We start from the raw sequence: 19853 nt of genomic DNA, 5'->3' as shown, positions 1-19853 counted from the left end.
ACTTTTTTTTTTAAGATAGAAGAAGAAGCTTCATTATGCAGATGCCTGCTGCAGACAGTACAATTTGAAAAGCAATCGCTCTTTACAAAAGACAGCAATATATAGACTGAGTCATATCCATTTTATGCAATGCCCCTGTGAACTGGGCCCAGCCAAGATTCAAAGACTAAATGGCATGAAATGTAACAACCTCTATAAACTTTAAAGACAATATAATCACTTTAGCAGTGTCAAAAGCATTCGCGTTTCTTAGCACACCTCTTTGGCAATAATCCACTTAACTGAAGAAAAGGTATTTTAGTAGTTCAGATTTTAAAGGGGTAGTCCATCAATTTTACGCTTCAAAATCAGTTTATTCAACATTGGGAGACTCGCTCAGCTCACGAAAACATTAGTTTAATTTCTTCTGTGGCTCTAGAGGAGCTTTTTAAAGTCTAAAGAAAATAATCTGAGTACTGTCAGTCAGTTTGGCAACTACAAATTTATGACAGAAAACCTCCTTCACAAAGTGGAGCTGTGGCTTTTGAAACACATTTAGACAAAGACATTTGAGTTGCATTGTAGGATGTGTTAACCCATAGGGACTGAATGTCAGGATATCTCTGAAACTACTGCTTTGATTTTAGCCTTTTTTCCCTTTAGTAAAACCAGTGGATAACCTGCAGAAAAAAACATGTCAAAACAAGATAGGAAGTTCTGTTGAATATCCTAAGTGTCTCTGCTCTTAGTGTGTCTGTTGGGCAGCAATGTAAATGGAATAACAACATGTGTGATGCACAGATGTCCCTCAATGAAGAGAGTCTTTCACTGGAAACTGAGAAAATCCAGTAGTTTGAACTTGGTGAACTGGTTTCCAGATTTTTGGGACTATGTGGTATCAATTAAACAAACAGCCACAGCTCTTCAAGAGATGGACATAGACTCTAAGCAGTTTTTGTCTCTTGCCCGCTGCTGAAATAACTGGAGTCAGTAAATATGGCATACTTGCTAGCTGATTGTTGTTGTTCTGTCCTCAGACCAATGATTACTATTCTAGAGATACTGGGAACCACTCCACTCTGCCACTGCTGAACTCCACTGTTTGTTGTACTTTCAGATATTACTTGCCTTTAATAGAAGGTTTATCATAGAGAGATGATCGGAAACATGGAAAGAGAAATTCAGCACCTTACTCCTTCGGCCAACAGTGCAGCCCTGCACCCTGCTGTTTTTGTATTTTTACGTGTGTTTGTGTGTGTGTGTATGTGTGTGTGTGTGTGTGTGTGTGTCTTACTTCAAAGCACAATCCAGTGATTTGACTGTGATTGATTCCTATGATTTTACTGGATCCAAAGATCCACACACACACACACACACACATTTTCAGATATCCCTCAGAGCAAGAACGGGCCTGCTGACCTACATGGACAAATCCAAGTCCTTAACACACTCTCTCGCTCGCTGTGAATGCTGTGCATGGTTGTAAAAAGGCATTATTCCTTCCTCTTCTTTTTATTATTATTTCCTGAAACCTTTCCTGCCTGGTCTGCTGAATAAAAGCACAGTTTTTGCAGGGTCGTTTTATAAAAGCCTACTGTGCTACGTCCTCCTCACCACAGGTATCTGCAGAGAAGACTCTCTCTCTCTCTCTCTCTCTCTCTCTCTCTCTCTCTCTCTCTCTCTCTCTCTCTCTCCTCTCTTTCCCAGATAAGAGTAAATGAAATGGTTCCTTTCACCCTTCCTATCTGGGCCAGGGCATGAAATACGCCTTGCTTTGTAAAAAGATGGAGAGGAATGACTTGTGACCCACAAAAACCTCCAGATAACTATTTATTTACTTATCTGTGTGTTTACTGTTGGCATTAGACGTCCCTGGCTCTTACCATTCTTGGGGTAGGCTATGGGGATTATGTGTTTGAAATTTATTTTCCAAGCCTATAAATACTGATAGGGACAAACGCAAAAACTTACACATTCTATAAATTTGTTTATCGACCCCTGTAGCATAATTCTCTGAATAAGTGGTTCGTTCAAGTTCTCATTTTAAAGGCAACATGCCATGTTTTCACACAGCTATAATATTTGTCATTAGATGAATCGAATTTTGCAGTTTTTAGCTTTGCAACAGAAAGAAATGATCAAAAATACCCAGAAATGTCCTTGTACACTGGGGGAAATAGTCCCTTTCTTGCGGTTAGATACCTTTAAAAAAAAAAAAAAGATTTGGAAACATGTCACCTTACAGTAGCATCCAGGACTGATGTTCCCTCACAGCTGTGTGAGTTTAGTGACAGAGCTCCAGTAATTCATCACACTGACCAAACAAATTAACCACTTGCTCCCAGAAATCCAATCAACATTGGCCAGCTTGGGAGGTTTTGTTGCAAATTAGATACAAAGATTTTGCCAAATGAGGGGTTTTGGCTTTTAAGGGTCTTCATATAAACACTGAACCTACAGTCTCTAGAGGGGAGGGAGAGTGCTGGCAGAGACAGCAGCTTCAATTTCATCCTGAAGAAACAGAATCAGAAAGGGACAGAGACAGCCAAGGGACCAGGGGTCATTATGCATCCCTGTTGTATTTTATTTATTTACCCTTTATAGGAGCTGACTTAAGAGCCCCAGCACCTCCTTAAATGTTTGATTGATTCACTGTTTCCGGGAGGAAAAAATACAGAGATAAAGCAGAATATATTGGAGCTCCCCCATCCAGAAAATAAGGTCCATTAGGCTCTCTGTCTCTCTACATTCCTCTATGTCTCTCTCTCTCTACCTCTTTCTGTCTCTTAACACCAACCTCTCTCTCTCTCATCTCTCATCTGCCTCGTCACGGCCTGACGACTCAAAAATAAAGCAAAAGAGAAATCGCAACAAAACGCTCTCTCTCTCTCCCTCTCTCTCTCTCTCTCTCTCTCTCTCTCTCTCTCTCTCTCTTTTCTCTGTTTAAAAAAAAAGAAGAAGAAGAAAAGAGGGAACTAGAAATTACTTTTGGCTGAAAACCTGTTTGGAAAGTTGCCCGCGAGAATACAGATGAAGCAAATTTCCTTGAGCAAACACTGAATAGATGTGCGAGATGTGCCAGGCAGGCGTTTTGGACGTATAGTGTTATTTTTCTCATGAAATGTGGAATAATTAATATTTTGTTGGCGAAGTGCGACTCAGGAAAGCCTGTTAATAAACGATCAGATTTATCCGTTTTGTCTTTTATCGAAGAAAAAAAAAACAGGTTAAAAAAACTTGCTTGTATGAAAGCAGAGGAAAAAAACGAATAAATCAAGATTCCTTCAGTCTATAATTATTATATCTTTACTTGATGTGTTCTCAGAGGACAGAGTTCGAGTTAAAGTTTTATTCAAATTAGAATAATATATATTTTTCGCGTCCTGTTTCTCCATGATCTGTGTAATTTTGCCAGAGTTTTTTTTCTTTTCTTTTTTTTCGACTAACTCATGAGTCGATCACTAAGGTAGGCCACAGCCTCGCCTACTTAATATTCAGCATGCCACTATTACCATTACAATGCGTGATTATGAAATTCAGCTCATTATCATCACAATTACCTGGTATAGATTTTTAAAGCATCACTGCTACATATTGTCCGTCATAATACAAAACACGCTCCAGAGCTATAACCAAGCAGCTATAAGTTATAAACAAGCAGTCATAGTGTTTCAGGAATGATACGAACCATATAAAATATTTACTTTGAAAAAAAAAAAAAACCTTCATCGTCCAACAGCCAAACGTAAGAAATGCTCTACTCAAGGAATGAAGTCGTAACCCCGTAGGTTAAAAACTATCTTTTTTTTTCAATCGAAAAACATATAATAATAATAATAATAATAATTAATGATACTTGGAAATAACTATCAGCGTTTAAGTGGAGCTCACACACAAACCCACACAGATTGTGCATATTGTGTGGAATACTTAATAATAACCTTTGCTTAAAAAAAAAAAAAAAGACTAAAACGTAAAAATTTAACAACTTTAAATGCAGTATTAAAACTCCCTACCACACACACACGCACACACATATGCTACAGCGATTTCCTAACGTTGTGAAATTTAGGCACTTTTATTGAAGTACAACACACACATGGCGCACACTTACAGAGACATACACACAAACACACACACAGCACATCCACGCTCCCCCAACAACATTTCCACGCGTCACAGTCGATTCCTCCCAGCCTCTCTCTCTCTCTCTCTCTCTCTCTCTCCCTCTCTCTCTCTCTCTCTCTCTCTCTCTCTCTCTCTCTCTCTCTCTCTCTCTCTCTACCTTTGACATTTTTTAGGTGTAATCGTTTTAAAGCGTCTCCTGGCTTTGACATATATAACTTTAGCTGCGCTGTGACCGTCAGCACCGCGGATCATTGGCTTTGGTGAAACGGAAAGGAAGAGGAAACGTGATTCGTTCTAGCTTTTGGACCTGTGTGTGCAGGGTTTTTTTTTTTTTTTTTTAATCTTTTTCTTTTTTTTTTTAATCCTGCAGGATAACGCACCGTGGGAACCTCTGTCAGTCACATAATACGACTTCTCTCCGGGACTAAACTGCAATAAAATGTATAATGCATAATCTATTACACGCTGAAATACCTGTAGGACGCTTTATTAATCTTTTTGGTGCAGGGGAAAGATAGATCCACCGCGTAAATTGTGAATGTGGGACTCTATTTTTAGGATATATAAAGCGTGTGTACATTGAAAAAAAACTAAACAAAACAAGTCCATTATTAATCGAATTATTTCCTATTATTTGGACCTCCGTTACAGCCAATCTTTGGAGATGATTATAACTGAATATATGATGTTCATTTCAGATATTAAATGTTTATCCAGTTGGGCTGGGCAAATAGTCAATGGGACCTATTGTTTTGTGATTTTCATTTCAAGCTCAGTGTTGTTTGTGCTCACAGACTGAAAGATTGTGGGAAATTTTTTTTTTCCTATTATTATTTATATGAACATTCGTGCAGGTTATTTTACTTGTATACAATAATTCCATGTGCAGGGAGGTAGCTAGCATTTTGGGGAGAGAAAGTGGACAGAAAAAAAAAACAAAGCAGGGCCCGCCATGTCACGACTGAGTGACCAAGTTGTGTGTCCCACCCCCCCATTTCTATGTGCTACCATAGCTACGTCCCCAAGCACCTGCTCTGCTGAAGTGTCCTTGAGCAAGACACTGAGCCTGCGACATGCGGAGAAGCTGAACGTGAGTGTGCTCTGACCTGCTGGGCAGTGAAAGGAGAATTTCCCTGCGGGGGATCAACAGAGTCTCACCTTGTTATTATTATAAGACCTGAGCAGATCTCCGCTTGCACCTGTGCAGTGTGTGTGTGAGTGTGTGTGTCTAACCCAGTTATGTGCAGAAACACTGTTAGTGTTTGTGGATCAAGTTCAGCTTTTAGTCATGCTTTGTTAACCCGATCTCTCTCTCTCTCTCTCTCTCTCTCTCTCTCCCCACTCCCCCCAGCCCCCCCCCCCCCCCCCGACTCTCCCTCTCTTTCTCTGACCCCTGCACCTCCTCTTCCCTTCAAGGAGGAAAACACAGCAAACCATGCAACAAACACAACAAAATGTAGTCCTGTTACAATGCATTTCACAATTGAAAACATCCCTTCGGCTCCACGAGTAATTCTGTCAAGAGTACACCTCTTCCAGCAAATGTGCAAACGAGAGTAGATAAAAGAAACACATTTTTTTTTTTTTTTTTTAAAAAAGCACAATTTAGACCCAAAGTTTTGCATGGATCCGCATTTAAAACACTGCAAAAATATCCATCGCTGAAGAAGTTATTAAGTGGCGTAGCCCTCTAAATCTTTCTTTCTTTTCCTTTTAAAGAAAAATGTGTGCCAGTGTAGAAAGAGCTAGGTATGTATCTACTTTCACCAAAGCTGTTTCGATCATTTAAAAAATCACAGCATCTTGAATTTATCAAATATTAAAACGTTAATTGATTTGCAAAAATCTTTGAAAAGGATAGTTTCTCGGAATGAAAGGTGAGTGCGCACATTATTTCAGGACTGTTGGAGACTTTTTTTGTGTCTTTTCATCAGACAAATAAATAAATAAAGATAGACTTTCAGACTCAAAGGGAGGATGTTTTTGCAGTGTATGGTGCAGCTGGAAATGCTACTACCCCGCTGTTATTGCTTCATATGCACACAGAGTTGGTGGTCTGGGGGGGGGGGGGGGGGCGGATGGTTCAATTCAGGACAGATGGGAACATGCAGACTGAGGAAATCACAAAAAGGAAAAAACTTACTGTGCATTGCCGCAAACGGGTCGTGCTTACAGTGAATCTCCATCAGTAAGGTGGGGCTGGAGGGCCCCGGTGAGAAATGAGGGGACTTAGAAAAAAATGCAACCTGACGCCCCTCTTCAGTCGGCCACTTTACTGACAGACCGTGACCTCCAATATCTGGGAAAGGCGTACCGGTCCCCCTTCAAAGAGAGCAACTTCTTCTTCTTTTTTCTTGTTTAATTAAAGTAAATGAAACTATAACTGATTGACAGAGTGACACTGGTTGTACTCTGTCTCGAACTGAATGGGAGATTTGTGGGCGGACAAGGAAGAAAGAAATGGCGTCAAAAAACAAAAAACCCAAAAATGAATCAGTGACAGGGCTCCCTCCTCATGGGGAATGGGACACCACAGCCGGTCTGTTCTGGCGTCTCCAAAACCAGAGGAGGGAAACGACAGCAACAGCGCTCATTCCTTCAGCTGCACGTCAACACCGAGTTGCACCAGTCCAAGGATGTAAAAATGTAAAACTTTTGCAAAAAATAAAAAAATGTGTGTGTGTTTATATTTTTATATATATATATGTAGGCTCTGTAGAAATCTATATGGACAACAAACAAAGTATAGCCTCCCTCCCTTTCTCTCCTTCTCGGTCCGCTGGCCGTGACCCCTGAACTGCGATGGGGGATGAAGTTTGTCTTCTCAGTCTGTTAAAAATATTTCAAAACACAAAAATAGGAGAAAAAAATACCCAGTTTAAACAACAAAAATGTTCGTTACAGATCCACGTTAATGTGTTTATTATTATTATTAGTATTAGTATTATTATTTATTCTTCCAGGTTATTTCGTGCATATCGTCCTCGGCGGCTGTTTTCACATTGACACTTGGTAATCTCCCATCAGTAAAGCGAGTGAGCTCTCACATCTTGAACTCTCATATCCACCATGCCAAAAAAAAAAAGAAAGAAAGAAAAGAAAAAAAAAGGAATGCGGAAAATTACGCAGCAGAAAAATAAAATACAAAAACAGCACTCTGTGGTTTGAGTAAAAGCTACAGAGGCTGACTGGAGAGTTGTTATCCTGGCAGCTCTTGGTCTCTCTTCGGTCTCTTTCCTCCTCAGACCAGGACTCGTTGCACAAACGTAGCTTTAGGACTCCCGGTTTATGTGAGAGTTTGGAGGACGAATTTCTTCGCGCTGCAAAAAGAAAACAGTCCTCTCCAAATTCACAAGGTACTTTTCTCCGCGCTCACGCCAGAAAACGCCAACACTGTGGTGTCAACATGTGCATAAACGGGCTTCTTTAACTGCACTGAGTAAAGCTGCCTGCGCCCAGCGTCCACGGTGGCGCACGCCGCGTTTCAGGACCTGCTCTCGTGCGGACAGCGCCCGCGCTCCCAACCCCCTGGAACCCTAACCTACACGCGCCGGCCAGCTGCCCGTCACTCACAGCAAATCCAGCCAATCACGACGCGAGAGCTGCCTCCACGTCAACTCCAACCCCGGCAAGAATCGGGCGGGGGAAGACGACGATTGGCTGATGCGAATCCCGTGGGCCAATGACGCCCCGCATGCATTGTCCGTCCACCAATGGGGAGGCTCGGTAGAGCGACACAGGGCTCGGGGAGTAGATGATCATATGTTTAATTTCAATTAACGAAGTAAAAAACCATAATGCCTTTATACCCATTTGCGCTCAATTTATTCATGTCAATATTAAATGGCTAATTAATTGAGTAGGCTATTACTAAAAATGAGGCTTAGTTGCAGCAAGGTTTTCTAAATGAGGGAATGCTTAGTAACTCAAACAGCAATTGTCCATCTTCCTGTATTATAGATAAAGAAAAATAAAATTAAAAAAATGTATAAACGAAAAAAAGTCTGGTTTTGAAGGCCCACGGCATTTAAATAAAACACATTTAAGTTAAATATTCACTCAAAAACCTTAAGCCTCTATTCATTTAAACATCTTTGTAGGCCTACAGGAATGAGAGCTGTCAACAATTGGTCCTGCATAATTTGCCTCTTTCGCTCAACACAATGTTATAAATCTCTAGCTTGGGGAGAATTGAGAGAAAACACATGAAACATGCATTCCCACTCATTACCTAATTGATTGCGGATCCAAGCGGATGTCGTTTTTAATGAAATGCAATTGGCGAGCTCCGCATTTACACTCCTCAAACTGAGAGAGGGGGATTCAATACATGCTCGTCCCACCTGATTTGAGAGGGCATATCTAAGCCTCACCCCTGTAATATTAACCACACAAATAGCCTAAAGCATGAGCCAAATTAAAAAGTGTTATTTCCCTTCTTCCTGTTTCTAGACATTTAATCATTTTTGTTCCTGGGTGTTTACACACTGCGCGCATAACACTCAGGTTAGACACATTCAGAGCCATACAGGACAGAAATAAACACGTGATTCTTGCACATGTAACAGCATCATTAAAGATACCACTTATATTTTCTTTCAGGAAGCTGGTATTTACAGTGGAAAAACAACAATAACAATCTTTACCTCATTCTGCCTAGTTTTTAATCCTCAAAAGATTCACAGGCTTGATGTAGCTCAAGGCAATGCATCTGGTCCTGTAAAGGTCAATGTGTGATATTATTGAGTTTATTTCATTTTTGAGTTAATTTTTATTTTATTTTATTTCTTGATTTCTTGATTTGCATTATTGGTTTCAATCTTACTTTCATAATAAACACTTCTACCCTCAGACTATTAGACTGGCTCATGTTGAACCGCTCATTGCCCAGAAGAAGTATCTTAAATGCAACACACAACAGAAGTAATCAGACTGTCAAGTTGTCCCCATTTAAACCAACTTATTTATGTTTATCCGCTTATTATTTTGTCTTTAAAATCATGTCAGAAACCTGGAGGGTTTAAGTTTTTGCTCTCTGTCGTTGGCTCCTTCACTTGTGGATGTTTGCCGGATGAACCACAAGGGGGCGTTCAATCTTGGGCAACATGCCCCGTACGCGCACGCACGTGCACACGAATACACACACAAGCAAATACAAGACATACAGAAACTTCACCACCAACATGTTTTAACTCAAGTGCCGTCCAAGCAGTCCAATTAAGAGGGCCCTAAACGTACTCAGAATGTACAGGCGTATTAATACAATGTAGGATCATTGAGTATCTGGTATTATGGCTGTTAAACAAGCCACTTTATTTCACTAACCCAGATCTTCAACACTAAATATGGTTTCATGAATCTTCATTGATTCCACGTTCCTGGTCTTTAATCCACTGACAGTAAAATACACCCGAAGCTTTCACACTAATCCTCATTCATATTTCACATCTGTTTCTTGAGTATTCATGAATTAGGCCTCATACAAATCTGACAGACAGCAAACCAGATTGATTTTGTTATTGTGTTTTTAAAAAAAAAAGACAGAAAAAGAATTAGACCCGGATAAAGTTTAGAAACTTGAATATTTTGACTTGAATCATGCATCCAAAGACATTATAGGCCTGCATTTAGGCCATGTGTCAATGAAAGGAGCAAACGTAGGCGAATAGTCATTGACAATGACCATGCTGGACACAGCTGCGGGAAAATACTCAGCAAAGTGTTGGCTATTTCTTTTTATATGCATGATCAGGCGTTCAGATATTTTAATATATACTTTTTAAATTTTTCAATTTCTTCCCTCTTACAAATAAATATATAAATAAATAGTTTTTCAAATTTTCTCTTGAGATCTCCACACAGGGACTGTAAATCAAAAGCATAGTCATATCATATTGTGCAATTTCGGTTTTTTTGTTTGTTTTTGTTTGTGGTTTTTTTTTGTTGTTTGTTTTTTGGGGGTTTTTTTTTCTTCATTGTACCCGTTCTGCCCGCACTAGAGTCTGGTTTTATTTATTGAGATATAGACACGAGCGCTTCTCTCCCCACAGAAGCAAATTGCAGCCGTCGCCCTTGTCTCTCCGATTTGCAAATTAAATACATAAGCAATTAAAAAATCCAAACACAATCAATCATGTATACAAATTGTTGTTGCTTTAGGGTTGGAAATTTGAAGAAAACTTCCATCAGGGTAGGACGACTTTAATCCGGGGGTCCAAATCCATTACCATATTTCATTACCTCTCCAGTGCTGGAAATGGGAGGATGGGAGGGCGGAGGGGGAGGAGGGAAAGGTTGTGTATACTTTTTAAAACATTAGTAAGAATGTGGTTGAGTCGTGATAATCATTTGGAGGCAAATTGGAGGCAATGTTGTTGTGTAAGTGTTTCCATCTTTCCTTCCTTCCTCCTCTCCCTTTCCCTTCCCTCCATCCACCATGAAAGCTTCGGCTGTTTTGCTTTTTGCGCCCGAGCCTCGAAACGAAAAAGCAATGAAAAATTAATAGCGCATGTTAACTCCACCAGCTCGTTTATTACACGCCCGCTGACTGTAAACATAATGAGAAAGCTCCCGTATCTCTTCTTAAGTTTTCATTTGCTTATAAAATATAAAAGTCATAACTAATAAATAAAATATATGGACTGGAGAGTGAACCGTCTTGGACTTCCCGAGGTGGAACTCGACTGTGTACCGAGCAGGTAAATCACACTGGCTGCCTCTCTCACTCACAGGCTTAATCAAACGGACCTATTTGTAACCATTTGGCGCGGTGATAATGCAAGTAAAGACCAGTCTGTCATCTGTCAGGCGAAGTACAAGGCCATGTTGGCCCTAATATCAGGCTACGGCCTGTGTTACGATGGGGCACTTGAGGTCAAAATGAAAGTGGGCTATGCCATGTGAGGTCACCTCTCTCTTTCTTTCTCCCCTCCCTTCTCTCTTGCTCTCCTCCATCCTCCATCTCTCTCTCTCTCTCTCTCTCTCTCTCTCTCTCTCTACCGCAGCTCTTATTGGTTTCCGTTGTGCACTGACGCAGCCACAGAAAGCTTATTTGGCCTGTTCTTTACACAGATTGTAAAGTGTATTTAGTGAGCGTTTTGGCGACGACTTTAATGTAGAGAATCAAACATTCTATATGAAGAAAATATATACATTGTATGAAGCTTAAACGTTCAGGGGGAGTAATGCTAGAGTTTCCCAGCGTTTCATAGTCGCACAGACGCACAGACAAAAAGGGTTGGTTGACGGTGGCACGTTCTACGTGGACCAAAGCCGGAACCTAAACGGTGTCTCTCGGTGACAAACTTGACCATTTTGTCTAAGTAGAGGTGTCTTTTTGCTGTTATAATTGTGAGAGGAAACATGTCACATTTTTGAAGACATTTACTTAAACTGTGGGTCAATTCTACAAGACCAGAACAGAAAAGTAACATTTGTTCAATTTTGTTTATTAGCAAAATAATAATTTAACACAGGCCATTGCCCCTGTTGTCGTCAGACACTGACTGAAATGGCGGCTCTGCCTATTGGAACCGGTCTACGCACTTTTACGCACGGCCAACCTGCAGGGCGGGAAGAGAGGGGGGTCTCATTAGATCCACATTCATTCTCACAGATTCTCCTTTGTACCCAAAGCACGTATTTTAAAGTGAGAGGAAATGGAGAGGCTCTAGGTATAGGCCCTGGGCCCTAAAGACTTTACACATCAACAGGGGAGGGCCTCCTTTAAACTCTGATTTCCTCAGCGGTTAAAAGGTTATTATCCAATTGCTACAAATCCCATTGCTTTCAGCGTTTATCAGAGGGCAAGACCCACTCCACAAAAGACTGCAAAGAAGGCATTATTTGTCTTACAGACCATAGGCATTATTTAACGACAAATGTCTATAGAAGGCCGGGCACCAGCTCATTTATTTCTATTACGAGTCAACATAATGTTAACGCACTCAGAGCACAATTCCTTGCCACGACATTGAGAAAATGAAAATGAAGAACACTGAATGCAGTCTGCCCCCCCAAAATAATGCTTCATAATGTTTTAAACACCTACTATGCATGTATTGCCATATTCTTAGTATCAGGCAATTAGTAAGACAACTAAAGCAGATTTTTTTTTTTTTTTTGCTTTTCTGGAGAAAAAGGCTTTCCACTGGGCCCGATGTCCTCTCGGAGAGGCTGATCACCTGCCCACAGTTTCTTAATGACAAACGACGTTTTATCAATGCAGACGCAGCGGGCAGCAATATGAAATGATGTGATATCCATTGGGTGCCATAACAAGGTCGATGGCCTGATCCACTGCTGTACCAGACCCCGCTGTTCTATGAATAGGCCTATAGTAGATTAACCTGTTGAATAAAATGATGGAGATACGCCGGAAAGAGCTATTTGTGGCTGAACCGGTGAGCAACTTCTTCAACTTCTAGTCCACAGACAAGAAAACAAAAAGCTGCCACTTGCTCATCACCTCACATGGCCATCCGTCCTCATAAGACAAATTCAAAAATGTTGATTTCAGTATTGACTTGACTGCATTTATCAAATATGTGAGACAAATTTGTGAGTCCATGCAGGCCGTTGCCACACACACACAGAGACCATGACAATGTTTCACAAATCCACTGTGCTTTTTATCATAAGCACCAATCATGGTACGGAGGTACACCTTTCAGGTGATGGTGCAAACACGTGGAGCTGACCTGACGCACAATGTGGTACCGACCAAAACCAACCAAATTTAGCAAACTTTTGTTTCTCTAAATGTGTCAAATAATGCAAAATAAAAAAAATTAAAAAAAATTAAAAAAAACTAAACAAAGTCTGTAATGTCATCAACATGTTATTTTTAACTAGCCACAATATAAATGTCAAACTTCCCAGCCACACAAGTAAGTTAATGTCCCAGCTTTTTGTATAAAAAAAAAAAACAGAACACCATAAGAAAGTTAAAAAAGAAACATTTTCAAGAACTTCATAAATAACTTCTACAACACATGTAAAAGTTTCTTTTCGTAAGTAAAACTGTGAACCAGCAAACGATAACTTGTTCAAAAGCTGAAAATGACAGTTTATAAGTGAAATTAAGCTCAAGTGAGCCGGTGCGACCCTACCTGCTCTCCCCAGCCGCAGTGCAGGACTCTTGGGGCCCTGGTCCATGTTACCCCGTTAGAACAGGGGGAGGTGATGGAGGGAGAAAAAAGGAAAAGAACAAAAACTTTTCGCAGTGTCCCCCTCTCTCTCTCTCTCTTCCCCACTCTCTCTCTCTCTCTCTCTCTCCCTCCCTTACTCTCTGGCACTGTTTTCGTCTCTCCCTCTCTCTTTTTTTTTCGTCCTACAGTACTTTTGGGGCGAGTTGTAGGTTGAAATAATTCGACCCTTCCGCTCCCTATTGCACTCCCTGCAAGTGCTCAGTCAGCTGCAACTAAACGCTTTAGGTGGAAAAAAGGCTTCGGGGGGAAGCGTGAAATGATCACGCCGAGTAAAAGAGCCGCTCTCTCAATGTGCGCACATGTCCTGTCCCCTTCCCTGCACGAGCTTCACACACAAATGCAGTACGCGCACGTATTAACACGCGCAAGCGCCCTTCCACGCGTACATACACACAACAGACAACCTCCACCTTTCCCTGCAGGGCAGCGCCCCCCTCACTCGCATCTGTTACCAAGTTCCACTTTACTAAACTTTCCCGATCTCCCTCTCTGTGTCTTTCTCGTACTCTTCCTCTCTCCCTCTCTTTTATGTTAGATTCATTTCCTCTGGGACACACCCCGTAGATAGCTGTGCAGGTTGGTAGGTAACATTAAAATTGAGTGCGTAATGCCAGTGCAGATTTTGGTTCGTTTTCATCAGCTTATAAACCAGGGAAAGTTGGTTGTTAAGTGAATTTATGTTCGGTGTCCTTTTCAGCAACTTCCACAAAACACGTTTATGAGAGTTTCTCAAAACTTCTCTCCTCCTCTTTCAGAATACACCTGATACGCGCGCGCCGCTCTTTACGCATTACGCACGAACTGAACGGCTGTGGAGCAGATGCACACGCAGGGCTACAACTTCAACTTCACCGCTCTGCAGTTGGAGGGTGCAGTCTTCTCCTCCTGCGCGCGCTGTGTGCAAAGTGTTTGGCACAAAGCGGATAGTTCCGGTGCGCAGCTCTGATTGTTCGCAGACACACACCTGTGAACGCATAACATTTCATTTAAATATTAATTTGCCAACTGAAAATTTCCACTCACACTGACGCTCAGCGCTTTGTTTGGTTCTCATCGAGAACTTTATTCTCTGGCGGAACAATGACATTCAAGATTTCCTGAACATGTGTGCTCTCTTTGGCTCTTCCGTTTAATCAAAGCAAACACGGCCGTGTACTCGTTTTAGACCAGCTGAGATGATTTTTTACTCCTTTGAGTATAGAGTTATAGCCAATCCCGTATTGTGTGTCCCTGGGCCTCTTTTGGGTTTTTTACAGTCCAACTGAACCATAGAAAGATTCAGAAATTTAAATGTCCACACTTTCACTTACCAAATGATATGTATTTTTTAAAACCAGTTCCGGTTTCACACACACACACACACACACACACACACACACACACACACACACACACACACACACACACACACACACACACACACACACACACACACACACAAACATAAAATAAAACACATTTTAAAAATCACTTTTCCCCATGAAAAGAAAGGTAGCAAAAATACAGCCTAAGGCGTCGACTGTCAAAAAATTTGATCAGCCTACTAATATCGGTGAATATTTGCACAGTGCAGTTTAAGACAAAAGCTGAGAGTACGTGAACTGCAGAAGTCTCTGTTTGGGGAAGAAATGATAATTGTTAGGCATGAGTGACTTCAGTGAGAATTTCAACTACCAGATAGGATAGAGTTTGAGCTAAGAATGAGGGAAATTAAGATTTTAAAAAGATTTTTCTTTTTTTTACAGTGGCGGTGTCTCTTTACCCGGTGTCTAACTTCTCCTTCCTTCCCTCCGTTTCTGTGCTCCAGACAGCTGCAGGTCTCGGGGTTCACGCGCAGCCCCGAGACAATTGAGTGCGGAACAAAGCGCGAGACAGCGACCCATTTTGCTCTGCTTGTCGCCTCGCGCTGCAACACTACGACCCTGACCTTCGGCTCGCGCCCCCCAACAACATCAAAACATAAATAGCCTACTAATGTTGCCCAAGTGATGGCGGGGAGCTGAAAGGAGGTCCAGCTCTGACCTTCAGGAGGAGAAACAGCCACCGATAAATCAATTGTGATCTATTATCAGGGAAATAGGAATTTATGCTTGAACTTACAGCAGATGTGACAGGAGGGTTCAGGTTGAACAGATTTATCTTAACATGAGGTGGGTAAATGCACAGTATGTCCGCAATTAGAAATGTGGATAAAGCGAGTCATTTAAAATCTACTACGACAAAATACAGAGTCATGTTCATTACCTATCGCTTCCTTCTGTGGCTTATTAGATTTCTGAAGATTATATTTATTGATAAGGGCCTACAGTTTTCAGAGGGTTAGCAGCTTCTTATATATATTGCCACAGAGAGCCAGTATAACTCTTGGCTCTCTATGGCAGTTACAAGATCCTGAATCCTCTGCAGACTTGCCTCATCCTTATCTTTTCACAGGCCCAAAAGTTGAATCTGTATGCGTGGCCATGGCTGCGGATTATTCAGTGCATTTCCTTAACGTGTGAGCTCGCAAGAAAGACTGTACAATTATCTGCTACTGAGCGGTTTGAAGAAACCCAGTTATTATATTCTACAAGTTTTAATTTTGGTTGTTTTATCAGGTGTACAGTGAGGTACAGGAAGATTAAATAGCTTACAATTAAAATTTCCATTTCCAACAGGCCAATATGAAATGGACACAGTTTGAGGGAAATAAGATTAATAGCTTAAGACCTATTTTAAGTTGTTTTTTTTTAAACCTGGTAATTAATTGTCTCTGGGCTGTCAACGTGAATGTCAGACTTTATTTTTAAAAATATCACGGAATTTAAAAATGCAACACAGCTGTACTAATTTTAATACAGCCATATTATTATTCTCTAAAAACAAAAAGTGTAATTTCTCATACGTTTTGGAAATTTATGCAATTATTTATCAATCTATACATGAGTTGCCCTTTTCAAAAGTTAAAAGGCCAAATTATGTTTGGACTGTCAAGTATGTATACCAATAGCAATTACTTTAACATTGTTCTAATGTGTTTACATGTATTTCTTACTATTTTAGGGCCAGGAATGGTGTTGTTTTTTAAACATTCTTTCCCAATATTTGTCAGCTTCAATGAGGTGTCGCTCCACATTTGGCTTGCCTACAGAATCTCTTCAAAGAATTCGCCATAGTTTAGATATTAATCATCACTTGTTTGTTTTTCACCCGCGTGCTAATTAATGTAATTAATGTGAGGGGGAGTAGTTGGATCGGTGACCCGAGCTCTGACCGAGCGGAACCGGAAAGAATCGCATTAAAGCGCGAGACAGAAGAACTAAAGGGACGATTAGAACAATAAGTAAACACGTAAACACAGGAGGAGATGCTCTCTGTCTCTCTGGGACTTTAGGCTTTCAGTAGACCGTTTAAATGTAGTGTAAACTACAAGCAAAGACAAAAGGTTTAAAGCCGCGCAGTTCTGTTTTTTTTTTTTTTTTTTTTTTTTTTTTTTTTTTTTTTGGTTTGGTTTGGTTTGGTTTGGTTTTGTTTGGTTTCCCCCCCCCCTTTTTTCTAGTAATATCTATGTGGAGCACTGCAGAAAAAATGTGGGTTTCAGTGTGTACATTTGCATGACCAGCCTGCCTGTTTTTTCTTGTGGCTCACTAACAGTCCTATAAAAAAAAGTTGCAACACCACAGTATAAAAATACTTATAAAAGTCTGTATAAAAGTCTTGCCTTCAGATTTTTACTTCAATAGGAGTGCATAAGTGTGAGCAAAATGTGCTTACATGAGCAGAAATAAAAATTATTATGCAGGATGGCCTCTTTCATTGTATTATTTATTATATTATTACAAAATTATTGGAACATCATTTTATTGGGTTACTTGAACTGATGCATTAATGTATAAAGTTGTTAATGTTCAAGCTGCCTCAAAGTGGACCTTTATTACTTATTTAGTATGTGCAGCCTTTTTCTGCAAAGTAACTGCGACTGTTGTAGATAAATGTAGAGAAGTAAAAAGTAGATATTAATATTTACCTCTGACCTGTAATACAGTACAAAAGAGCAGAAAATGGTTATATGCAAGTTCTTCACAATTATACTTAGGTGCAGTACTTGTGTATTTCACCTAACACCTGACATTATTCCATAATTAGTATAATTTACAGTATACCTCATCAACATTCACACAGAATTTGGCTAAAAATGAAGGCAGCATTTGTCTTAAACACTCACAGATTTACTCATTGCAATTAAAAAACCTTCTGTTCGCTCTCTTACATCTGACCTCTTTTCGCAACTGATACTTTGTCCTTTCTATTTTTGATTCTGTTTTGTTAATTCTACTTTCTTGATCTTGTTTCTTGCTGCTACCCTGTGTGCTTCATATTACGTAGAATCTTTACTTCCTAACTTTCCGGCTCAAGGTTTTAATGTTTCTGACTCTTACACTTGAAGCATTTTATGGATGGTTTTAACAATGTTCTTTTGTGTGCTAAACAATTCTACTTTTGATCCAATGCTGTCTCACATTTCTGTACACTGAGACAGAGAAACCTGCACTAACACTTGGATAAAAACTTGCTTCTGGTGCTGATGTGTTTGCCTTTGCTTTCCTCGAAACACTGAGAGCCGCTGTGGTGATTGAGCCTACCTCTGTATCACTGGGATTTAATTCAGGGTGGCACTTCACTACAGCGACACAAGGTCCCCCTTTTTACAGCAATGGTGCCTGGGTGTTGCTGTGGCTATAGAGGCTAGAAGGGGGCTTAAGGGCTACAGGGCGGATTGAGAAATAGGATACATTATTTGTCCATGAAACATTATGTGACACAACATGACACCAGGCCATTTGTATGTAAAGGTAAACATTTCAGCGTGACGATCCAACAAGAGCGGGCAAGGCTCCTGTCAATGTGGTTTATACTCGCAGCTGAGAAAGAGGTGTTGTGGCATCGTGTGGCGATGGAGTGTGTGTGTGTGTGTGTGTGGGGCTCTGTGTGTGAGTGCGTGTGTGTGTGCGCATGGAGCTTCTGTTCACAAATTTAATCCCCAAAGACACAAGTCACTTGGTCCGGTCTGAAAAGGTGTTGCCAGGCTTGTTCTCTTGTTCTAGTCTTTTCCTCCTGAAAGCACCAACAGACTGTTGATCACAGAGTTTCACCAAAAGTGTTTCTTCTGGTGTGTGTGTGTGTGTGTGTGTGTGTGTGTGTGTGTGTGTGTGTGTGTGTGTGTGTGTGTATTAAATACCTGGGCTTTCTGGTTGCCTACCGGTTTAAGAAAATTGTTCTCAACTGTTTTTGGTCTGTGACCTTTTAAAATGAGGTCATGTGTGCTCATGACCTCTCATTATAGGTGGACATGACCTGATCGTGAGCTCTCAGTTCATTTCCACATTTCAAGAGAAGAGTCATTTCTATGCCTAAAATTGTTTAATTTGAAGATTGGACACAATGAAATTATATACCATCAGACAATAAATATTTTCAGCCATCAGAGGTTGTGCCATGCAGTTTATAACATGGTGTCTATCTCTTTAATATCTCTGGGTGTGTCGAGCCATTGTGGGCAGTGTTGCAAGTCAATGAACAGCACTGTTGAATGGAAATATTGGATTTTTTTTTTTTTTTATGATTTTCTTGCATTGATGTGATGCAGTGGCTTAATTTGTCCTGCGAAATTTGGTGGATTATAGCTGGACATTTGATCTGATTATGTTGTCCACAAACTGCTTCATAATTGACTACTACATCTGTGAATAGTAAGATATAAAATGATATATACCACAAATAAAGATTTTATCCATGTCACCCTCCAGTGTGAAGAATTTTTAGAGGCCCAAATTGACTAACAAAAAAAAGCAGCAGCAATTAATAGGAGTGAATCTTTTTCACATCCCATTATTAAACACTAACCCGTCAGATTTGTATTGGCTCCCTTGTTGGGTCCAGACCTCCAGATTGAGGAGCACTGGTTGAACACACTGACCATGTAATTGCAACATCAACTCCTGTCAGCTCTGTACTGTATGCTCTCTAATAAAGGCAAAATGCTATTAATTTAAAAAAAAGGAAATCGGCATCAAAAGTCAAAAGTAAAAATCAAAATGAGCAACGTGTACCCTGTGCTCTTCCAGCATTGTGTGATAAGTCAGGTCAAAGCAAGTGGTGGGAAAAAGGTGTTGTCAGTAACGTTACATATCCAATGTCTGAAAAATACTCCAGAGACAGATGCCACCAACATTTCACTAAGAACCGAAAGAAATGTCCTTTTCCATGTCGCAGAATTTCAGACCTCTGTGACAAGTCATCATCCCCCTCTGGCTGTGTTTTATCATTTCTTCCCTTCTGCATGTGAGCGTTGCCACTGATGAGTATATGCTCTACTTGGCACATTAACTCCAGAATCTAGTGAATCTCTTTGATACACCACCAGTTTCTTGTGCTGCAAAGCTATTTGATGCTGTGAAATGAAAATCTAACACCTATGTTAGAATAACTGAAAAACTCAAACTTTCACTGAGGAGATACGACTGAGAAACTGGTGATGGGACTTTAGGTTCCCAAATG

At 40.4% G+C, this 19853-nt stretch overlaps 1 protein-coding gene across 2 annotated transcripts in view; it reads right to left on the bottom strand.

Moving 5' to 3' along the window:
- Nucleotides 1-13589, bottom strand: part of pax5 (paired box 5) — a 50335-nt gene extending 36746 nt beyond the window's left edge. For both annotated transcript variants that reach the window (XM_041036337.1, XM_041036338.1), the window contains exon 1: nucleotides 13218-13589. In XM_041036337.1, the coding sequence (XP_040892271.1) occupies nucleotides 13218-13263 (46 nt within the window). In that variant the 5' untranslated portion in view covers nucleotides 13264-13589. The remainder of the gene's footprint in view (nucleotides 1-13217) is intronic.
- Nucleotides 13590-19853: the final 6264 nt, after the last annotated feature.

The sequence above is a fragment of the Toxotes jaculatrix genome, chromosome 4, assembly GCF_017976425.1.
Source record: "Toxotes jaculatrix isolate fToxJac2 chromosome 4, fToxJac2.pri, whole genome shotgun sequence".
Taxonomy (NCBI): domain Eukaryota; kingdom Metazoa; phylum Chordata; class Actinopteri; family Toxotidae; genus Toxotes; species Toxotes jaculatrix.
Note: the sequence above shows the minus strand (reverse complement) of the source record. Positions and strands in the feature narration are given on the sequence as shown.